Genomic DNA, 23,570 nt, shown 5'->3' with positions numbered 1-23,570 from the left:
CAAGCGGGCGGCCAAACCTGCCGAGGAAACGAACTAAATAAAAGGAGACTGTTATTTAAGGCGCGGAAATTTGAAATATTTGGACAGGAAGAGAAAAGAAAAAGAAACCTTAGCGAGGGAGGGAAAAGAAAAAAAAAAAAAAAACACAACGCGAACTAACGGTTTTGAAACTCCCCACCCCCACGCCGGGCTTTTCTGCGCGCCCTGAGGGAGCTCTGGGCTCAGCTTCCTCACTGGGGAGCCGGAGCTGCCGTTGGCGTCTGGAGTGTTTCGAAGGGACAGAAAGGATGTCTTCGCAGCCCCTGCGTAGTTGGCTTGGCTTAGGCTGACAATGGGCAAAGCTTTATTTCGGGTCTCAGGCTGCAAGATTGTCTCCTGCCTCTCTGAGTATGTCCCTCCGTGGATTTTTTTTTTTTCTTTTTTTGGGGGGGCGGGGGGAGCTGCCGTGTAAAATTACAACAGTCTCAAGATAGCAAGACCGGGACTTTCCCCCTCGGAATCTTTCGATGAAGGTAGCTCAGGGCAGTCAGGAAGGCCCTTTCTCGCTCCAGCACTGTGATCTTGCAGCGCTTCTGAACAACTTCTTCTACACCCCCAGCCCTGCCCCGCCCCGGCAAAAGCCAAAAGCACCTTTTTGGGGACTGAGATTTCGAAACCAGTCCCGGGCTACGGATTCCACAATGTTTTTTTCATCAACATGATCAGGAAAATTTATAAGATTACCAATTGAATTGCTTTCCTGAGATGGAATTATTTTATCTATTAATCACTCACCCAGGGTAGTGTGTGTGGAGGAACTCATCACCTCCTTGTGAGATATGTAATGTTTATTAGAAAATTACTGAGTCACTACCGAAATAGGGTAAAACGAAGTTTGCTCAGTGGCTCAAAGACCAGAATGTGGCATGAGGTGCTGTTAGTGTCACCCTCCTCCCCCAGGTATAAGCTTGAATTCAATTTCCTGGGCAAAAACTGAGCCCGAGTTTCCAGACTTGGAAGTGGACGCAGTGAAGAACTGAATTTGAAAACGCTTCCCTGCTTAAGTATCATCCATCCTTTATACAGCGTTGTCTCCTGGGGGTGCTGATCACTCTACCAATTTGCGCTTGCCGCCCCCGCTCTGCATCTGAATTAGTCTCAGACCCTTCTCTACCTCAGCTCGTTACAAATTCGAGCCCATTAAACTCAGCAGCACCTTTTCTTCCATCGTATACATTTATACACAAAGTCTTGCTGAATATTGTCGAGGTTTCTGAGAGATTGAATAATGGTTTTTCATATTTCCTAGAGGGGGACCACATAACTCATTTCTAAAAGACTTAGATTAGTAAAGCTATTTCCTCGAAGAGCCAAAGATATGTGCCGATGTTTTAATGCTTAGCAAATTTTAGGCTAATGAAGAGAGAGAGAGAGCTCCCACTCCCCTTACTGTGCTCCAACCTCTTAAGAATAAAGCAACTGTAGAAGTACTCCTCTCCAGCTTTATAGACACCCTATGCCTTTAGGTTTGAATTTCCTAAAGAGTAATTTTAATGCTGAAACTTGGATACTGAAAGGTTAATTAAACTCCACTTTAAAATCAGAAACATCAATCTTTACAGTTGCAACTTGTAAGAAGGGTTTTTATTTTTTAGTAATAGGCTTGTGTTTAGAAAGTATTCCATTTTCTCAAGCAGTGTATTTTGTATGATGATTCTGGTTTTAAAATCCAAAACACAACAATTTTTCCTTCAAAACATCCCAATTTCTACTTTTTTCTAAACTTTAAAATTAAATATTTCAAATTTAATATCATGTTTCTGTCAAAAATAAATTTATTCAGTAATTTGTGCTTGGGGGTGGCAGAAGTTGCAGTCTTATTGTACTTAAAGAAGGTGAACTTTAGTTATAAGTGAAAAGGATAAAATTTCTTCTCCTATATTCTTTTATACTATCATGGAAAATAAATTACCGAAAACCACTTGCCTGCGACCATTCCAGTCCTTGTTGGGGCAGGCATCAGAACCATATCCTTCAGTAAACCTTAAAGTATTCTGTTCTTTTTGGAACCAGGGCAGGAAGCTTATAAAGCAGAAGGAGGGAGCTTTCACATAAAACATCTTTGTTCATGTCAGAGGTGATGAATAAAGTATTTATAAATTTATAAATGGTAACTGCATTGAAATCCTTTGATGAAAGTCTTTAATTAAAATTAAAGTAAGTAGTAGATGCTGGACAATTCTCTTGGAAATTTGAGATTTCTATTTCACTTAATTTTTTATATTTTTATCTAAATGTATTCTTAAGAAGATTTTGTAAGCCTTTACTAAAAAATTTTGTGGAAATCAAGTACCAAATATAAGAGTGGCCTATTTACTTATTGTAAATGTTTCTATATTTATTATATTGCAATTAAGACCCTTACATGTATATATAATTAGTTGTGACCCTTACATTACATTTTTTTCTTGCTGCACTTTTAATCCCCTAAAAACTTGTATTTGCATTATATTTTAAGACTTAACATTTTGTAATGTCACATTCCTGACTTTCAGGGAGAAAAAATGTGATAGTATACTTACGGTATAATTTTGGGAAATGTATTATTTAACCAATTGTTTTACTTTGTGATCTAAAAACAACAACTAGGGAGAAGCACTTTTAAGTTGACATTTTCTTTTAAAAATTACTTTTAGCTAAAATATATTTGTTTTCAGATCGCTACTTCTGAAGCCTGTTTTTCAACTATTAAACTTAACTTTGAGAAAAGGGGAAGATCGAACATTAAGAAAAATTTTGAAATTATATTGAAATAATTTCAGGTCTTCAAAAAACGTTGTCCTTATTTTGTTGTGAAGAGAAATATGAGGCACCAAGTAAAATCTTTGGGGGGAGACACGAGGAAGAAAAGAATAACTGAATCATCAATAGAATACGTCTAGTTTTTTACTTCGACTATTTTTCTAATGTTGAGACTTACAACATTGTGAACTTTTAGTACACTTCTTAGCAAGTGGCAAACTATGTGGGGATGATAGAATGGAAAACACAGGAAAACACTGTCCTGTTTTGAAAAAGTGTTTTAATTAGGCAAAAGAAGCATCAGGACAAAACATTTTTAAAACAAAGTCTCTTAAGTTGGGTTTTGAGACTGGCAAAGGGAGAAGCGAGGAAAAAGTCAAGGCAAGATAACATATTCAGGAGAAAGCCAAAGCTATTTGCAGTTATGTGTTAGAACTCAAGATTTTGCAAGTGAAAAGGATATTGCTTAAATATGTTCATAAATCTGACTAAGATTTCCACTTTGCATCCTGTGAAGATTGAACTAGCTGTTTAAAATATGACAAAACTGAATTTTAACAAGTGATAGTAATATAGGACAGGAAACCAATTAACTGACAAAGTAGAAGGCAGTGTGGGAGAGCCCTCCCCATATTCATTGTAAATTCGAAGCTCCCTCCGCCTGGTTTCCCTCCATTAGGCTAACGACCTCGTTCCTCCGGTAGAGCCTGGCCAAGTCGCAGGCGGTGTCCCCCTTATGGTTCCGATGCCCCACTTTGCTGGCTGTGTGCTTCATGAGGAACTCCACCACAGGGAGATGGCCTTCTTTGGCAGCCAAGTGCAAGGGCAGGTTCCCTTCATTATCCTCGATGTTAACATCAGCTTGGAACTCCAGCAAAGTCTGTAAAGTGTCCAGGAAACCTGCTCTGGCTGCATCATGAATGACAGCGAAACCAGTTCGGTCTTTCAAATCGGGATTAGCACCTCTAAGTAGTAGTCTCCTGGCAATCTCAGGATTTCCAAGTTTCATAACCTAGGAAAAAAGAGAAAACGGGAGAATCCTTTAAGTTCTCTTCCAAGAATATTTTAAAATATCCATATCTCCTATTTATATAACTTTATTTTTGGTGAAACAGTGATTGGAGAAGACCCACCTGGTGGGGTTTGAAGGGCTCAATTGCAGGAAAGAAAGTACTAGTAGGTAAAAGTAGAAGAACTCTAAAGATTGAGTTTCTATGATGGAATATTTTAAAGGGACCCCAAAGTAGGATAAATTGATCAGTAAAATAGAACCAGTCCAACTTGTGGAAAATTCACCCACAACTCAGTTTCCTATCTCCCATGAAGACTTGCGTAATTTCATGAATTTATTAAAATAAAAGAAATGGAATTTGAGGGGTGCCTGGGTGGCTCCGTTGTTGGGCATCTGCCTTCGGCTCAGGTCATGATCTGGGGATTGAGCCCCACCTTGGGCAGCCTGCTCAGTGGGGAGCCTGCTTCTCCCTCTCTGACCCTGCTCCTGTTCCCTCTCTCACAGTATCTCAGTTAGATAAATACATAAATAAAATCTTTAAAAAAAGAATTTGAGAATCTCTTGTTTGCTTGCTTATGCTCATAATACATAAAACCTGAATTATTAATTCTGAAATATTAGATGTAGATAAAATTAATTTTCTAAATAGCTACTGAAAAGAAATAAGGAGAGTGAGTTTCTTTAAACCCACAAAGAAGTGTTTCCACACATCAGACTCCATCACCTAATATAAAAATGATCTATTAAAACACAGGACCTGATATTTTCTTCAATTATTAATCTTCACAAGTTTTTTTCAAATATATATAGCTCAAATTTCCAAAGTTTTTTTAAAAATATTTTTTTCTTTGCAAGTTATTTCATACTGGCTACTGGGTGTGTTTGGAGCTTAGAATCCTTTACCTGAAATTTTAAAATGTTACCGATTGTTAAAGTGTTAAATAATCAGTAGTGTGCTACATTGTTTATGATACTGATTTATCAAAGCTAAATTCATGATACTAGACAGTTCATGTACTAGACAGGAGATGACTGCATGGCAACCATTCCTGAAAAGAATGAAACAGTTATCCTACTCTATCACTTACTGTCTCTTAAAGTTCTAACTAGCTTCCTGATTTTAAAGTGAGCAAACGAAGAGAAAATAAGATATTTAATGTGTATTTTGAGACAGACAACTTTGTCTTGTTGTTTGAGCATATTTAATAATCTGCTGAGGATGCCATCTTATTTCCTTTTGCAGCTATTATCAGACATTTAGGAACAGCTATTTGTAAACTGCCAACATTTTAAAAGTCAGAATGTATTAAAATTTGCTATCAACATACAAATAATTCATATCAAAAAGACTTACCTATGGTTGTTTGAATACATTTCACTCTAATAGGGGTCTCTGTTATGCTCTCATAATTATAAAATATCTTGTAGAGAAGCATGCAATTATATAATACATGTAATTTAGTTGTGGAAAAAAATGTACTCTCATTAACATGCCAGAAAATAGTTCAGCATTTTAACTGGTTTCATTTATATTTAGGTATATTCATAACAAAATAAATAGATTACATAGTGGACTCTCAAATGTTTATGAAATTAAATATCCATTGAAAAATACATACAAAGTTGTCTATCTCTTTAAACTGTTTATTTAAAAAACAATCACAAAGTAAGTATGAATATATTTAGAATAAATAATATTTTATAAATGCAAACCATATAGACGGCCAAGGTATTACACTTCCCTGTTGACAAAACCCTGCTGATTTAGCCCTTCTTTTGGAGGCAGTGGGAAAAATGATATATATTTTATTTTTTGAAAATTTCAATAAAATAAACTTTTTGGTTAAAAATGAACACAATCTAATTTTTGCCACATCTACCTCTAGAGATTTAGTCACATTTGAGGACCTGGCCTGGGAAAAATAAGGGACAGACACCTTGGATCTCTGTAAAGCAAATGTGCGATTAAGGCCTTTGATACCATTCTGATTGAAAGCTTACACTAGGAAGGAGGGAAAAATTTGCAACCAAGTTAAATGAACATAATTATAGAAGGAAATTTGCCATCTTCCACAAAAATAATATTAATATTGTAAATTGTTTTGAAAGAAAGTTCTTTCTTGAGTTATGACACAACTTCAGAGTCAGGATTATGCATACTGAAAATAAGCCTTGAGACTCCTGTTTGTGTGTTTCATTATATGTATTAAGGTTAAGCCACAATAAGTGGGTGTTAGTATATACATAAGTATGCTTAATATAAACAAGATTGACAAATTGTATTAAAAATGCCAAAACTTTGTTAATATTAATCTCCCAGTCTTCCTGTTCGTCAAAAGTCCTGTAAGATCTTATTCTGAACATGGGTTAAGTTGCTCATTCCTTGTGAGATTTATATAATCTTTTGGGTTTTCATAGGAAACTTTTCAGTGTGTTAAATTTGTAGCATTGTTATCACCCCAAAACCTATTAAAAACTATTGGGTGGACAAAGAAAAAAAAATCCCTATTCCACAGAATCTACCCGAAATAACAAGATTAAATAATTTAGTATCTATGTATAAGCTTCCTTAACACTGAAAACTTTTTAAGATAAGTATATTGTTTTAAAATGCCCAGACTTAACTTCGTCTGTTAATAGTATATCTCCTGCCGCTTAAATTTCTAATTCTTGTAAAACAAAGCATTCTAAACCTTCTCCCCAATGGATTTTCAAAAACAGCTTCAAGTGTTGCATTTCCGAGTAAGAACAGTTCATAAGAGTACCACCAGAACTCTGATAAAGCAACTATTTGAGACTACTTTGCCATTTTTCTGTTTCTAAGCCTTTCAACCAAGTTACATGATAACTAACATTCAGAGGAGGAAAAAAAATATCAGGTACAATACTTGGCAGCTGGACATGTTTCATTTCTTGCTTGTAAATCTAATTACTGAAAGTTAGAACATACTACCGCACAACCGCAGAGACAAAAATACTACAAACTGAGCTCTGATTAGAAAATTCAACTTTTTAATTCCTCCTCAATCCTGAATGGGTGGATGATATTACATTAACTGAAATGTACATCCTGTCTCCGTGCCCAGGCCACCCATTCCAAATGAGGAAAGGTCGTTTGTCAAAACTTGAAGCATTTGAAGGAAAAACACCCTCGCCAGTAGTCAGGAAAATTAACGTTAAAGTCAATTATTGGAGCAAAGCACGGAAACCACTAATAGCAGTGTATTTACTTCAAAAAATAATCATAATAATGTGTTTACAGAACTGTCTTAAAAAAACACACACACCTCGGCGCTGCTACAACTTTTTAAATCCCTACCGGCACAAAAACATTCCCCAAATTAAGACCAAACCTGGAACCCATTTGATATCGAGGATGTTGTTGAATTTGACGAGTTTGTTCAAAGTACGTCATTTTGGGGAGTTGGATCCACTTAAAGATATAAAATATGGCAACCAACTTTGCTTAAAAAAACAGAAATTTTGTACCCCTGGAAGCTTAAAAGCCGTTATTCCAGAAACCCGGATCACGTAGGCAACATTGTTGACCTGTTTTCCCCACCTCTCTGGATACCAACCTGCAGCGCAGTCCTTCCAAATCCATTTTGTGCATTGACGTTTACATTATTTTGCAACAAACTAGTAAGTTGCTCTAGGTCCCCCCTGGCAGCTGCAGACGCCAACTCGTTCCCCCAAGGCTCGGCCATTCTTTAGGGTCCTGACGATCGGGAAAAGATGAATTAGTTGTTTTTCTTTTTCCCTTTTCTTTTGCTCCTAACCAGGCTGCATGATGGCATCGGAGACTGACAGAAGGACTGGGATGGTTAATCTGGAGTAGAGCTTGGTAGTAAATACTAGTAAGATCAGCCTGCCAAAAGCCCGCCCCTCGATTCACACGTGATTATTCAGCAAAACTGAGCCATTGGAGAGGGGCTCCGCTCCTCGCTTTTTAGCTTAACCCCTGTGAAGAATTCTGGTGACTCAACAGAAAGACGCACAAACGTATACATATTCCCGGCAAATTACTCTGGACGTAAAATGTAGGCAGAGTTGTCACGTATCTACACTACAATCTCTGTGAGGAATGTGCGCGGAGACTTAAGGGACTAGTTCAGGGCACAAAATACCGCGGAAGAAAAGACATTTCGGGGGAAAGAAAAGGCATTAACCTACCCTTGTTCACGGTGATGACTTGAGCCGCGCGAGCCAGAACCGCTGGGGCAGGTCCTCGGAGGGGCTCGGTCTCCATCCGTCTCACCGAAGGGGTAGTCCTGAGTCCTCCGATGCGGGGAGAGCGCCGCGGTGGTTGGATGCTGACTTGCTCCCGAGGGTTAAAGATGATCGTCAAAGGCAAACGGGAGTAGCAGTTCCGTGGCCCTTGGGTTATAGGTCTCCACGACTCTTCAGTGGCCTCCGCTTCTCAGTAGGAGTCTTTATTCGCGTCCGGGCCGGACTGCACGCTAACGCCGAGTGGGAAGGCTCCGTAGCCCGCCCGCTGGGCTGCCGCTGCCCCGCGGAGCCTCAGAGGCCGTGGGAGCCAGGCTCGGAGCGCGTCTCCGGAGACTGCCGGGCGCGCGGCGGGCTCCGGGTAAGTCGGTCATGCCGGCCCCACCAGGTCCCGGGACTCCCAGCAGCGTGAGGAAGGAGGCGAGTGATGCGGGAAGCGTCTATGGGGCCCGGGCTGCTGGGGCGGCGCGCGGCAGCATCGCGGCTGCACAGGGCAGCCCACCAGTAACTTCCCGCCTACGACCGAGCCAGTTCAGACTTCCCACTGCAGACGCTCATTGAGCCGCCGCCGCCGTCTTTTCCTTCCTTTCCCAGTTTTCTGGGGGCCTCCGGAGATCGGGAGCGACCAGAGAAGCGCAGGCCAAGGTCTGAGTATGGGGAGTCGCCACAATGCCAGAGCGCAGACAGTCCCGTCGCCCTCCCGGCGAGAGCCCAGCGGCTCCGACACTCGGTGCCACTTCGCCGACCCTTCACTGTCCCCCGGCCTGTGCCCCAAGCCTGTGCCGCCGACAGGGCAGCGGCCGCCAGCTAAGTGTGCTCCGGAGCCGAGCCGGGCAGCAAGGCTTCCTCCAGAGCCGCAGCGCTCCCAGTGACAGTTTTTTTGTAGCTGCCCCCCCCCCCCCAAATCGTCGGTCCCCGCTCTCTTCGCCCCTACAGACACTTGAGCGTTGTCCTCCTTTGAGCGCTTTTCCTACCCTCCTTCTTTGGCTTCCTTTTTCACTCAAACAATTGCAGCTTCTGTTGCCGCTGCAGAGACGGTGCCGGTTTCTTCTCTCTTTTTTCCGACCTCATCAGCTTTTTTTGAAAAGAAAAAAATTGAGCGCTTTTTGAGTTGAAAAACCCGCCCCCATTTTAACGGCAGAGTTTTAAGGAGGCTCGGCTGAGTTGCAGCGCCGCGGGAGCGGGAAGGCCGGGCACCGCCCACGCACCGCCCACTGCCCAGGAGGCGCCCAGGCTCGCCGGCTCGCAGGCTCGCCGGCTCGCTCGCTCCGCCCCCAGCCCGCGCCCTTTCTCCCGCCTCCTCTCTCCCCACTGCCCTCCCTGCGTCTCAGGCACGGGTTCCCACCCGCCCGCTCTCCGGCCGCCCGCCCCACGGCGGGTCCCCAGCTGGATCGGCGTTCTGCCCTGCGGAGCAGGGTTTGGCCTCCGCAGGCTGGCTAGCGGGCTGGAGTCTGCGACACGAAACCTAGGACTCCTGGAGCCCGGCGGGGGCGGGTGAGGGGGAAGAGGCTTGTTAATTAAGACTGCTGCGGAGAGCCGCAGGGCCTGAGAGGCTCGGCGGCGCTGGCTGCTGGAAGGCGGAGAGCGTGCTGGCGCGAAGCAAGTTTCCCCCGGCCCTGGCGGGGAGGCTGACTCGCCTCTGCGCTCCGCCGCTAGGCTCTCGAAGTTCGGGCGGCCAGGCCTACAGCTGCCGCCGCCTCCTCTGGTGTGTGCACTGTATACATACACTCCGCAGCCTTTTCTCAGCCTCGGGCCTTGGCCTCGCACCTGCCAGATCAACGCCCGGGGTCGTGGTGGGCAGAGATGGCCGTCGGGGGGTGGAGGAAGAGACCCGGACTGACGTCGAGAACAGTGCTCAGAAAAAGCAAACGTTTTTAATGGACTGATTTTTACGAAAACTAAGGACAAAGTGTAGGGAAGAAACCATGACGAACTCTGAACTCAATGTTTCGGGGCCGAGAAACTGAAATGTTTCATTTCTTTGGGAAAAGGGAGAAAAGCAATTAACTTTAAAGCTAAATTTACAACAACTCTTGGGAAGCTTTTCTAACAAGGCCATTTCTTTATTGCCAAAGTTCTCTCTTTTTTCTACTTAGATGGGGGCTTTTTTTTGGGGGGGGGTGTTTAAATGTAAAGGAGTGAGTAGTTTGTTCCCCAATCGTTTATTTCACTCATCTGAGACACCAGTTGTCTGTACTTATAACCTCCTCTTTTAGCTATGTAAGATTAATTAACTACTGGTTTCTACATTTTTTGCTCTTAAAAATACCCAGCACGGTTACATGATGCACCCAGTGGTCAAAATGAAACCAAGCAAAAAATGACAAGTGGTCTAATTAGAGTAAGCAGATCCTCCAGCAACATCTGTACCCAGCCCCTTGAAGTATAATGGGAGTACTAGCAACAAAACACACCAGAAACATCTGGATAAACATCTAGCAACATACTGGCTAGTACATAGAGGAAGAGTTGAAACTGGGAAGAGTCCGGCAGTGTTTTGACAGAAGTGTTGAAAAAAATAACTGGAGCTCTTTTCTTAGGTAACTGAACTTGCATTGTGAATCAGGTATGAACTACAACACCAGAAATTAACTCCTCCCATTTCTTACATGTACTTAGACATTTCAAATTTATGAAGAGTTGCTTTCTGGCAATTATTATGGTTTCTTGCTAAGAGAAGATACTGTAATGAGAAAGAATCTTAAATTATGCTCATTATGTATAAATACATATGTATTATAATCTTCATGAGATACTTTTTGCTGAATAACTGAGTTATGGAAAATTTATGGTAATTTAAGATGCATAGAGAGCTAGACTAAGATTTTTGGAGGTCCTAAACTAACTGAAAAGATTCTGATGTCCCATCAGAATTTTTATTATGTAAATAAAAACAAAGCCAAAAAATAGGCGTAAAGAAGTCCAAAAAAATTCCGATTTTTCCCCACGATGACTACTTTAGTGCTTTTGCTGAGATATTAAATTTAAATTCTTTAAGGAAGGCTTTTTTGTTTTTTTATTCTGGCTTTGCTTATATTCTAAAGCATGTGCTTAGCCTGCTTATTGTATAAACCACAACTGGCAGTTCAGAGGTTCAAGGCTTAGTTTAGAGAGCATAAGTAACCACCAGAAAGTACCTCCAATGAAAATCTAATATTAAGTATTAGTTCACTGAAGTATATTCAAAGGTGAGTATCTCTGCCTTTAATTATTTTACATTCTAACATGGTATATAAGAAAGATCCACAGTTAAGCATCTAATATATTGAAAGTAGTGGTTTCTCTTTTAGCATAATAATGACATGTCTTTCAAACACCAAAAAGAGGCTTTATATTAAATAATAACAGTTATCGAATTTTTTTTTTCCTCAGCAGTTCATACTCACTTTAAAGTGCTTATAGAAATATAATTTATCAGGGGTGTCTGGGTGACTCAGTGGGTTAAGCCTCTGCCTTCCACTCATAATCTCAGGATCCTGGGATCCAGTCCTGCAAGGAACCCTGCATCCAGGCTCTCTGCTCAGCAGGGAGCCTGCTTCGCCCCCTCCAACCCCCTGCCTCTCTGCCTACTTGTTTTTCTCTTTCTCTCTCTGTCAAATAAATAAATAAAATCTAAAAAAAAAAAAAAAAGAAATGTAATTTATCAGATTATTCTGTGCTTTTTCTCATTGACTCATTTATGCAGTTTTTCAATGGTTAACATATGGAAATGTGTATGTGGCATCTGTAATTTCTTTACCTAGTATCAAAGTCTTTCTTTTTGTTGTATTTATAGATCCAACAGAGGTGGAAAATAGACTGGCACCCTCAGGGACCTTTTTATCATTTCATAATTGTGATTTAGGCATTTTATTTCTGAGTTTCAGTAGACTTTTTTTTTAATATGGGTAGTCCCACCATCTATGAAAGTCATTTTGTAGGGGTGCCTGGGTGGCTTAGTGGGTTAAAGCCTCTGCCTTAGGCTCAGGTCATGATCTCAGGGTCCTGGGATCAAGCCCACATCAGGCTCTTTGCTCAGCGGGGAGCCTGCTTCCTCCTCTCTATCTCTGCCTGCCTCTCTGCCTACTTGTGATCTCTGTCTGTCAAATAAATAAAATCTTAAAAAAAAAGAAAGTCATTTTGTAAAGTAAGTAAATAAATACCCAGTAAGCAACTCAAATGCCTAACCATAATAGCAACAATTAACATTTGTATACTGTTTCATGGTTATAACATACAATACACACATTTAATCTTCACAACAAATCTGAGTTACATATGGTAATTATCCCCATTTTTTAGGTGAAGGAATTGAGGCTTGCAGAGATTGTGACTTAAAGCCAGTAAGTTAGTGGATATAGGATTTGGACTCAGAACTTGGGGCCCCAAGTCTTAAGCCTATCCCACTTGTTAAGAGTCTAGGATCAGACCAAGACTCCTAAAGAAATTAAATAATTCAATTAAATATATTTTTGATTACCCAGGTGTGGATCTAATTCTGTAGTAGCATTAATCTTCTTGTGAATTATAGTAGAAGTGAGTAGTGTTAAAAAGCTTAATTAACTTAACCAAAGGAGTAAGTCTAATATCACTATAAGTTATGTTGATATCATGTGCCCTGGTAATATATGATGTGGGTACATCACTTCTGTGGTATTCTTCTTCCCAAATCCATAAACAGTATAGTTTGGACAAAATTCTGGACAAACCCAAATTGAGGGATGGTATATAATGTTCCTGACCACTATTCTTCAAAAGTCAAGATCAAAAAACTGTCACAGATTGGAAGAGTCTAAGGAAACATGACAGCTATATATAATGTGGTATTCCGGATTGGACCCTGAAACAGAAGAAAGACATTGATGTAGAAAGGCAAATAGAGTCAGGGCACCTGGATGATGCAGTCTGTTAAGCATCTGACTCTTGGTTTTGGCTCAGGTCATTATCTCAGAGTCCTGGAATCGTGTTCCACATCAGGGTCTATGCTAAGCATGGAGTCCACTTGAGATTCTCTTCTTCCTCTGTCCCTCCCCCACCCTCTATCTCTCTAAAATAAATTTTAAAAATGCAAATAGAGTCTCTAGAATTTGATTAATAGTATTATACCAATGTTAATTTCTTAGTTCTGATAGATGTACCATGGTTATGTAAGATGGTAACATTAGATGAAGCTAGATCAATGATAAACACATATAAATATAAAATTATGTCAAATGAAAATTCAGCAAAATAATTTTATCACATATATTTGAAAGAAAGATGAAATTAAAGTTCTTTTTCAGACAGTAACGGTAAGATGAAAGAACACGGAGATTCTAGAAAAAAGTCTTTATTTGAATTAGGCTGCTTTGTGAGTTAATGTGGATTAACTATGAGAATGAATTAAAATTATTTTCCTTTGCTCATGCTTATGTACAGAAAATCTCTATACATTTTTATTATCTCAGTTTGTGAAATAAAATTGTTTCTAAGAAAATTCTGGGGAAATAAAAAATAAACTATTTTTTTTAAAGATTTTATTTATTTATTTGACAGAGAGAAATCACAAGTACACTGAGAGGCAGGCAGAGAGAGAGAGAAGGAAGCAGGCTCCCTGCTGAGCAGAGAGCCCGATGCGGGACTCGATCCCAGGACCCTGAGATCATGACCTGAGCCGAAGGCAGCGGCTTAACCCACTGAGCCACCCAGGTGCCCCAATAAACTATTTTTTAATTCAATATTTATTTTTCTTTCATTTCATTGTCCATAGTGGACAATCACTCGGATGCTGGGTACCCAACCCATGAATAGGTAGGTCAAAAGGAAGACTCAGTCTCAGGAAATGTACAAACTTTGCAACATGGAGGGTGAATTGCAGGGAGACAACAGGGTAAGTGGAAAGAGCACTAGTTTTGACCTAGTCTTGAATACAGAATACAGGTCTGTCATTTTGTCGCATGACTTTGAGAAAATTCTTAACTTCTCAGAGTAGTTTTTTATTCTGTAAAATCTTTGTAAGAATGAGATTGGGGCAACTGAATTACTACACTTAAACTGCTGGTACTGTGTTTCACCTTGTGATTCACACGTGTGCTATATTTTGGAAATTCTTCCTATGGGATGGCAATTAAAAAAATACATTCAATTCATGTGACTACGGATAATTCTATTCCTTACCTAGCTAATTCTGGTCTAAATACAGACTACTGCATGAGAGTTGTATGCCAGGCTATCTTCATCTAAAAAACACAGGATGAGCCTAGATCTTTGGAACAGGATAGTGCTCTTCTTTGTCTTCAGGGAATACAAAGATGGAGGCCTTGGTCTATATGGTCATTTCACTAGCATCTACTTTATAGCACAAAATAAGCAATCTTAATTTATAATTTCAGGGTTTAATGCACCTTGCAAGGCAAGTCAATGCTCTATTACAGTCCAGAAGATGATATTTTCCCAAGTCAAAGTTAAACGTATCCCACTGTAACTTTTCCTCCAGTGACAATTACAAACTGTCACACTTCATTATATAGTCTTTGATTATTCTTGTCTCAAGGCCGTTCAATTTCTGACTATAAATTGAAATTTAGTAATTGGTGTTTCAATAAAATTTCTTCACTTATAGAAGTATTTTAAATTGACTATATTCAAAGCCGGACTCAAGTTTTTAGGTCTAAAAAATAAATGTTATGCTGCAGGAATAGAAAAGTTTTTATTTGTCATAACTAACAAAAACCGCTTCTCCTTTCCTTGGGATCTATAGTCTCACTTTTCTCAGCTTCTACGTTCACCCAAGTCGATCTCAGCGCCCGGTTACCTCTGTGTTATCGAGAGGTTGAGGATGCACGAGTCAGGGGGCCTGGGATTGAGTGTGCCGGTGTGTAAGCAGGTTTTGTAGTGAGGCTGAGCCTAAAAGAGTGTATATGAAGTTGTTCCTTGGTTAAGCTTTGTTAGAGAGAATGTACGTTTATGAAATTCTGTTTGTAAAACGGGTTTTGAGAGTATTGAATTGGTTTGTGGGGCTTTGTGTGTACTTATGTGACTAACCTCGTTAAGGCTTAGAAGCTGATCCCCGCCCCAGCCAGGAGGAGGCAGTACCCTGAGGCCTTTGCTTAATTCCAAACTGGAACAACCTGATGCGGGACAACTAGCTCCCGCAGTTGCTAGTTGGGGACTCTGCCAGCGGCGCGCGGACGCCCGCCCGGTAGTCGCGCGCCTAGCGCTTGACAGGAAGGCAGTCACGTGGCAGCCGCAAAGCGGCGCTTTGCGACCTCGATGACAGGCAAAATGTGCGACAGCCTTGGCGCCGGCCAACCAGGGGTGGAGGCGGCGGCCAGGGAGGAAGCGGAGGAGGCGGAGGCGGCCGTGGGGTTCACCCGCCTGCTCGTTCGCCTGGTTTCCCCGCCCCCGCCGGTCTCACCGCTGCCGAAGGGAGCCGGTTGCGCGCTGTCGTAACCTGCCCTCATCCTGGCCAGCAACAGGAAGACCGGACCCCCATCCAGACCAACCTCCCTGTCAGGGCGGCTGCGGCGCGGGCTCTGCGGGGCGCAGGCGGGCAGCCCGGGCGCCTGAAGGTTACCGAGTGCATGAGCGCCTAGCCTCCCGCGCTGCCCCGCCCGCCGGCCCGCCGGTCCGCCCGCCGGCTCGCCCGCCAGCCCCTCGGCGCCCGGCGGCGGCGGCGGCGGCGGCGACGGCCGCAGGAGGCGCCGTTTCCTTCCCAGGTGCGCGCTTCGCTCCCGGAGCCGCGGAACTCGGCGGCCGCCATGGCGTCCAACATGGACCGGGAGATGATCCTGGCGGATTTTCAGGTAAAGTATATGGCCCCCTTCCTCTTCCACCTCCAGCCTCGTGGGTTCCCGGTGCCAGAAGGGTTGCCTCTTCTCAGGGTTTGTTAGAGCATTGCGGTGGTGTGTGGTTTGGGCTTTTATACTGTACGTGGCGCGCGAGTACGCGCGCGCGCGCGCCTGTGTGTGTGTGTGTGTGTGTGTGTGTGTGTGTGTGTGTGTGGTGTTGAGCCATGCGGGAACGTGCAATTCATGTGCTGGGTTGGGTGTATGTAGAATTTGTTATGTATGGATTTGCAGGGTGAGGGGGTGTTAAAATTCTTGGTTTAGTGTATGTGTGTGGACTGTGTAGTATGTTCTGTATTTTGTGGAGAATGGGTAGAATTTGGGGATATAAAGTGGGGCTTTTAAGTATGGGTTTTTTGGGTCAGGAGTTTCGGGTTGTTCTTTGAGGAGAGTGTGCTGTATGGAGTGTGGGTGTGGAGAGTGTGGTGTTGTGGGTGTGGTGTATTGTATTAAGGGGTGAGTAAGGAGGAGGAGGCGGTGAAGGTAGTGGTGAGGATATGGTCTTTTTCAAGGAGAGATAAACATTCGAGACTTTGCCTTATTGGAATCTTTGGAGGGTATGAAGATAATAAGGATGTGTCAGATAGACTGTATATACAAAAGTATCCTTGGTGAATTCTTAACCTTAATAAATTTACACATTTGTGGATTCCCTTCTCCTACAGATTTGAATTGCTTGGTTTGTCTTATAACTCCAGGAAAAATTTAAAGGATAAGCAAAGGTTATTCCTTCACTTAGCCCAACTGTAGTTACACTAATATATGAGTATCTTAAGGAGGCCCTTTGAAAATAGAGTTGTACCCCGTCATGAAAGACTTGGTATTAGAACTAATGCCCTGTGCACTCCATCTTTGCCTTTTGAAGTTTGATGAAGAAAGTATTGTTGTGAGATATTTTTAACCATTCACGTTAGCATTAACTAAGAAGCTACTGTTATGTATAGGCAGAATTTTCTAACACTGTCATCACTACATGGTCTAACACTAGCATAGTAGGTGATAGTTTTTCTTTTTTTTCTTTTTTTTTTTTTTAAAGATTTTATTTATTTATTTGACAGAGAGAGATCACAAGTAGGCAGAGAGGCAGGCAGAGAGAGAGGAGGAAGCAGGCTCCCTGCTGAGCAGAGAGCCCGATGCGGGACTCGATCCCGGGACCCCGAGATCATGACCTGAGCCGAAGGCAGCGGCTTAACCCACTGAGCCACCCAGGCGCCCCGGTGATAGTTTTTCTTACAGAGATTTTGATTGGCTTCTCATTTCCCTCTTTCTCTGATTTTCCTTATTTCATAACTTAATATTGTGATGGTCATTTCCAGAGTTTGCTCTTTATCTTACCCAGTAGGAGTATCTGATTTATTGGGAATATGGATAGATCTGTATTTGATTATACCATAACTTCCAAGCTCAGACAGAAAGAATTGTTCTGAAAATAAATGTTGACCACAAGATTTTGGTGTTTTGTAGGGTTATGACTGGCCTGAGATTTTAAAACTTCATTTATTTATTTATTTATTTATTTTTTGCGTGAGTCTTTTATTCTCTTTTTGTTTTTTTCATTCACAAGTCTTTTATCTAAGTGGAATGTGGTTGTATGAAAAACTCTTTTTAGGAGTATTTTGTCCTGTTATAAAGCTGCTTTATAGAAATGGCTTTGGACAACAGTTAATCATAGTTTACCTCACTAAGTTTTAAGGTAATTATAACTTTGTTTTGATTTCCCCTATTTTTTTTTTTACTTCCTTTAACAACTTGTAGCTGTTTGTTTTCTTTCTCTCTCTCTTTTTAAAATATTTTATTTATTCATTTGACAGAGAGACAGAGATCACAAGTAGACAGGCAGATTGGGGGGGCATGGAAAGCAGGCTCCCTGCTGAGCAGAGAGCTGAATGTGAGGCTGAGGACCCTGAGATCATGACCGAGCCTAAGGCAGAGGCTTAACCCACTCAGCCACCCAGGTGCACCAGCTGCTTGTTTTCTTATTTGTAACAATTACTGTGCTTACTGTGAACTTTATATTCGCCAAGGACAGGAAATTTAGGATTCTTGTACTCAGAGACAAAGTAAGATTTTCCGACAAGTATTTGGGATTTTATCTTGATTATATTACTACATTCTGCTGTTTTTCTCTTCAAACTGATGGCACTGACCTGAGCAGTTGTTTACAGAATGGGAAAAAGCTATGGTATTCTGTGGGGCTCGATCCCAGGACTCTGGGATCATGACCTGAGCCGAAGGCAGAGGCTTCAACCCACTGAGCCACCCAGGCGCCGGAGAATGCCATAGCTTTTTCCCATTCTGTAAACTACTGTTCAGGTCATTGTTTGCCAGATGGTGAAAGTTTATTTCATATTGTCAAGTAGGTAAGAACACTATTGGTAGAATGAAATGTACACATAAATAAAATATTTATGAGTAAAAAGAATACACATAGAGAATAATACAGGTACAGAATAAAAAGTACACACATATTAAGTCCATTAGCCTTTGTGTTTTTAGGAAACTTGTATACCTCTCACACATGATTCCAGATCGTTTTGCTCTTGTGGACTTACTTTTAAAATCAATTATTCTTTCTTTCTTTTTTTTTTTTTTAAAGATTATATATATTTATTTGACAGAGACATAGGGAGAGTGGGAATACAAGCAGGGGGAGTGGGAGAGAGAGAAGCAGGCTTCCCGCTGAGCAGGGATCCTGATGTGGGGCTTGATCCTGGGACCCAGGATCATGACCTGGGCTGAAAGCAGACGCTTAACGACTGAGCCACCCAGGCGCCCCAAAAGTTAATTATTCTGTCTGTTTTTTAATATTATGTAAGCTTCTTCTAGGATTAGCTTTTAAAAATTAGCATTTAGGGGCACCTGGGTGGCTTAATGGGTTAAACCTCTGCCTTCCGCTCAGGACATGATCTCAGGGTCCTGGGATGGAGCCCCGCATTGGGCTCTCTGCTCCTCAGGGAGCCTGCTTCCCCTTCCCCCTCTTCCTGCTTCTCTGCCTACTTGTGATCTCTCTCTCTCTCTCTCTCTCTGTGTGTCAAATAAAAAATAAAATCTAAAAAAAAAATAGGGGCACCTGGGTGGCTCAGTGGGTTAAGCCTCTGCCTTCGGCTCGGGTCATGATCCCAGGGTCCTGGGATCAAGCCCCACATCGGGCTCTCTGCGCTGCAGGGAGCCTGCTTCCTCCTCTCTCTCTGCCTGCCTCTCTGCCTACTTGTGATCTCTGTCAGATAAATAAAGAAAAAATCTTAAAAAAAAAAAAATCTAAAAAAAATAGCATTTATCCAGTTATCAGTAACTAGGTTATTTTAAACATTACAGTTCAAGTCTTGTAATGTAGATACTTGATTGATGGGCTTTGCCTGTATCTGTGCAAATCAGTTTCTCCCCAAAATTGAACACATGAGTGTGAAATTAATAGTGATTTTGAGACCTCAGTACTGCCTTTGTAGAAAGGAACATGATTTTTCAAAAAAAAGTTTTTGTTTAAATTCCAGTTAGTTAATATACAGTGTCATATTAGTTTCAGGTGTACAATAGAGTGATTCAGCACTAACCTGCAATGCCCAGTACTCATCACAAGTGCACTCCTTAATCCCCATTACTCATTTAACCCATCTCCCTCATCTACCTCCCCTCTGGCAATCATCAGTCCCTTCTCTATAATTCAGTGTCCACTTCTTGATTTGCCCACCTCTCCTTTTTTGAGAAAGGGAAACGATTTTTGAATATCACATTTTAAATAAGTTGTAGATTTAGCTGATTGCTAGGTAATAAGTTCTTAGAAATACAGTACCTAAATATGGAAAAACTATCTTTTTTTAAGATTTATTTATTTGAGAGAGATCGTGGGCACGTGCTCTTGCATGCTTATGTGGCGAGAGGGGAGGGTCAAAGGGTGAGGGAGAGGAGAGAAGCTGACTGCCCACTGAGCACAGAGTGGACTGGAGCTGGGGCTCGATCTCACTACCCTGGTATCATGACCTGAGCTGAAATTGAGTCCCATGCTCAATCCACTGAGCCACCAAGGTGCCCTGAAGAAACTTTTGAGAAAGATAATTGTATATTAATTATTTCAACTCAATGGAAAAAGGACTTCTGTTGAAACCAATCAGTGGAGTAGTTAACAATCCTAATTTAAAAAATGAATTACCTGGTTTCTTAAAATTGGACAAGTAGTGGATGGAAGATTATACCTCAGACTTAATGAGATTTTGGGATTTTGTAGATCAGTCAACTTATTACAAAGCAAATGTATTACAAATTGTCCTCTAAAAGATTCCCATCCCCCCAAATAAGAACAGCTTTCAATTAAAAATTTTTTAAAAAGATTTTATTATTTGACAGGGGGAGAGAGAGTGAGAGAGCGCGAGCACCAGCATGGGGAGGGGCAGAGGGATAGGGAGAAACAAACTCCCCTGTTGATCCAGCACAAACTGGATCCCAGGATTCCAGGATCATGACTTGAGAGGAAGGGCTTAAACTGACTGAGCCACCCAGGCACCCCTCAATTAAAATTTTTTAAAAATTGTGGTGAAATACATATAACATAAAATTTGCCATCTTAACTTTATATGCCATTTTTAAGTTTCCACATAAAGTACATTCACATTGTTGTGCAGCCATCACCACTATCTCCAGAACTTTTTTACCTTGCAGAACTGTAACTTTAACCATTAAAGAATAGCTTCCCATTTTGTCCTGTTCCCTAGCCCCTGGCAACTACCATTCTATTTTCTGTCTATAAATGTGAATATTCTAGGTATCTTATATAAGGGCAATCACACAGTATTTATCCTTTTGTGACTGGCTAATTTTACTTAGCATGATTTCTCCAAGGTTCATCCTTGTTGTAGTATGTGTCAGAATACCCCTCCTTTTTAAAAGAATGAGCACTGTCTAAGGTCATACCACCCTGAAAGTGCCCCATCTTGTCTAAAGGACTGAATACTATTACGCTGTTGATACAGTATGTGTGTACAGTAGTCCCCCATTATCTGTGGTTTTGCTTTTCATGGTTTCAGTTACCCTTGGACAAATGTGGTCCAAAGGTAGATGATCTTCCTGATGTATAATGAGAAGGTCAGTAGTAGCCTAGTGCTGTGTCATAATGTTTAGGTCATTCTCCTCACTTTATCTCAACATGTAGGCATTTTATCATCTCACATCATCAAAGAAGGGTGAGTACGGTATATACAATAGGAGATTTTGAGAGAGACCATATTCATATAACTTCTATTACAATATACAGTATTGTTAAAATTCTGTTTTGTTATAGTTATTAATGTCCTACTGTGCTGGATTTATAAGTTAAACTTTATCATAGGTATGTATAGAAAAAAACATAACATATGTAGGGTTCAGTACTATCCTTGGTTTCATGCATCTATTGGGGGCCTTGGGACATAACTTGTAGATAATGGGGGACTGCTGAACCACATTTTGTTTATCCATTCATCTGTCAATAGACACTTTCATGTTTTGAATATTGTGAATCATTAATGCTGTTATGAATGTGGGTGTACAGTTAATTGTGTGAATCCCTGCTTTTAATTCTTTTAGGTATATATCTGTATGAATTACTGAATCATATGGTATTTCTATTTTTAATTTTTTTGAGGAACTGCCAGCCATAGTGGCTTACCACCAAAAGTTTGGAGACAATGACAGCATTATGTTTAATGAATTATTTGTAAATTCAACTCTGGGCAATGAGTTTAGACTTGTAGTAGTCTAAGAAAAATCAGGGGTTTTTTTTTGGTTTGCTTTGTTTTTTTCAGATTTTACGTATTTGTCAGAGCACAACCAGGGGGAGTAGTAGGCACAGTTGGAGAAGCAGGCTCCCTGCTGAGCAAGGAGCCTGTTGCGGCTCCATTTCAGGACCCTGGGATATGAACTGAGTCGAAGGCAGGCACTTCACTGACTGAGCCACCCAGGTGTCCCCAGAATCAGTTTTTTTTTTTTTTTTTTTTTTTTTTTTTTTAAGATTTATTTATTTGACAGAGAGAAATCACAAGTAGACAGAGAGGCAGCCAGAGAGAGAGAGAGAGAGGGAAGCAGGCTCCCTGCTGAGCAGAGAGCCCGATGCGGGACTCGATCCCAGGACCCTGAGATCATGACCTGAGCCGAAGGCAGCGGCTTAATCCACTGAGCCACCCAGGCGCCCCCCAGAATCAGTTTTAAATGTAAATAGTGTTAGCACAGTAGATTATTGGTAAAGGAATGAAAAGAGTAGTACACCTACAGTTCTGGCCAGCCGGAGCCAGGAGGGGGTGTAAAGGAATTTCCTGGGTTTAAAAAAGAGGCCGGCATCAATGAATCAGGACTGTTTTTTTTTTTTTCTCCTCTTTTCTTCCTTAATGTCTTTTTATAACAGAGATGCATTCAGGTGAAAGTTCCAAATCTTGTTCTTTATATGTAATTATAGAATTCTTTGCCTTTTTTTTTTTTTAAGGTTGAAGCATAGAGCAAAAATCATTTGATCAAACTTGAGATATATTTGGTTTGCTTATAGATGTGAAAATAACTATCCAAATGGAATTGCAGTTGCTATCGAATAATTTCAGTAATACTTATTATTTTGGACCCATATGAGCAAAAAAACGAGTATTCTGCTTTCCCCCTTAACCTTTTAATTACTGTAATGCTAATTTCTTTTTCCTCTAACGTACATTTTTTTGGAATACAAAAAGGGTGCTATAGCTGTTTAGGTTAGTCTCACATATTTTTCTTATTTATATTTCTCTGTTAGTGTATAATGTGAGGTACAGATCATAGCTTTACTCAAGTCAAGGAAAAAAAGGAACAACTTTTACCTGTAGTAATATATATTTTTTAAGCAACAAAACCTTATCTGCCTTGCTGAAAAAATATTTTTTCTGAACCTAGTTCTAGTGGTTATAGATTGAGTCTATTTCTTCTCTAATTTGACTTTGATTTTGGTGTTACTTTCAGTTATGTTTCCTGGATGACACTGTTGTGTGTTGTGCCTTTGTTTTCCTCTCCTGGTTTTTCAAGCTAGTAATACCTTTGCTGCTTAAATTGCCTTATGTGTTTTCATATATTGAACTATCTTTTAAGTTTTCTTTTGCCTATCTATCAACTTCTCTTGGAAGCATGGACTCTTCCATGACACTCCAGTAAGTCACTTGAAATTAGTTTCTGCCCCTTCATAACATTTCTTCCTTCTAAATGAAGCTGTGAATCTTCTTTCTTTTTTAGTTTGACAAACTGTGCAAGTAGAAATGGTATTGATCCGCATGGATAGGTATCTTTTGTGATGTTGTGGTTTGGGGACCAAACTAAGTATCCATGGAACATCATATTTATATCCTGGGAGGTTACTTTGGCAAGATATTGAGTACTATGGCTGAAAATAGTCTTGTTACTGTCCTTTTTTTCCTTTCTCTGCTATCTTCTTTATTTATTAGAGGGACGGGTATTTTTTGTTTGTGTTTGGATTGTTGGTAATTGGAATAATGAAATTTGGCATGTAGAATAATAAAGTTTAGTAGTTATTTAGTGGTTAAGAGCATGGACTTTGAGGTCAGATTGCTTGGATTTAAATCATAGTATGCCACTTGTACATCTTGTGATTTTTGACTACTCATTTCACACCCCTGCCTCAGTTTCCCTTGAAAAATGACTTAATGTATGTAAAGTTATTAGAACAGGTGTCTGGCATAGAAAGAGTTCAATAAGTTTTAGTTATTTTCATTTTTGATAATTTTAAGGTATATACTCGTTCTCTG

The 23,570-nt window shown here is 40.8% G+C and overlaps 2 protein-coding genes across 2 annotated transcripts in view; one reads left to right on the top strand and one right to left on the bottom strand.

Annotated features, from left to right (window-relative positions):
- Positions 1 to 3,041: 3,041 nt before the first annotated feature.
- Positions 3,042 to 9,193, bottom strand: CDKN2C (cyclin dependent kinase inhibitor 2C). Its single transcript, XM_059137111.1, has 3 exons — positions 7,967 to 9,193; positions 7,372 to 7,511; positions 3,042 to 3,793 (listed from the first exon to the last, which is right to left on the bottom strand). The coding sequence occupies exons 2-3, from the start codon at positions 7,498 to 7,500 to the stop codon at positions 3,416 to 3,418; spliced, it is 507 nt and encodes a 168-aa protein (XP_058993094.1). The 5' UTR covers positions 7,501 to 7,511; positions 7,967 to 9,193; the 3' UTR covers positions 3,042 to 3,415.
- Positions 9,194 to 15,280: 6,087 nt separating this feature from the next.
- The window catches only part of FAF1 (Fas associated factor 1), a 492,920-nt gene continuing 484,630 nt past the window's right edge, over positions 15,281 to 23,570 (top strand). The window contains exon 1 of the mRNA XM_059136657.1: positions 15,281 to 15,783. Coding sequence (XP_058992640.1) covers positions 15,739 to 15,783 — 45 coding nt within the window. The 5' untranslated portion in view covers positions 15,281 to 15,738. The remainder of the gene's footprint in view (positions 15,784 to 23,570) is intronic.

This window comes from Mustela lutreola, chromosome 10 (genome assembly GCF_030435805.1).
Source record: "Mustela lutreola isolate mMusLut2 chromosome 10, mMusLut2.pri, whole genome shotgun sequence".
NCBI classification, from domain to species: Eukaryota; Metazoa; Chordata; class Mammalia; order Carnivora; family Mustelidae; genus Mustela; species Mustela lutreola.
Note: the sequence above shows the minus strand (reverse complement) of the source record. Positions and strands in the feature narration are given on the sequence as shown.

What these genes read in the sequence shown, in the direction of transcription:
- CDKN2C (XM_059137111.1), bottom strand. Translation starts at nt 7,500, where the DNA reads ATGGCCGAGCCTTGGGGGAACGAGTTGGCGTCTGCAGCTGCCAGGGGG. An exon ending in TTGGAAGGACTGCGCTGCAG is followed by an intron (nt 3,794 to 7,371) that starts GTTGGTATCCAG and finishes CTTTTTTCCTAG; the next exon opens with GTTATGAAACTTGGAAATCC.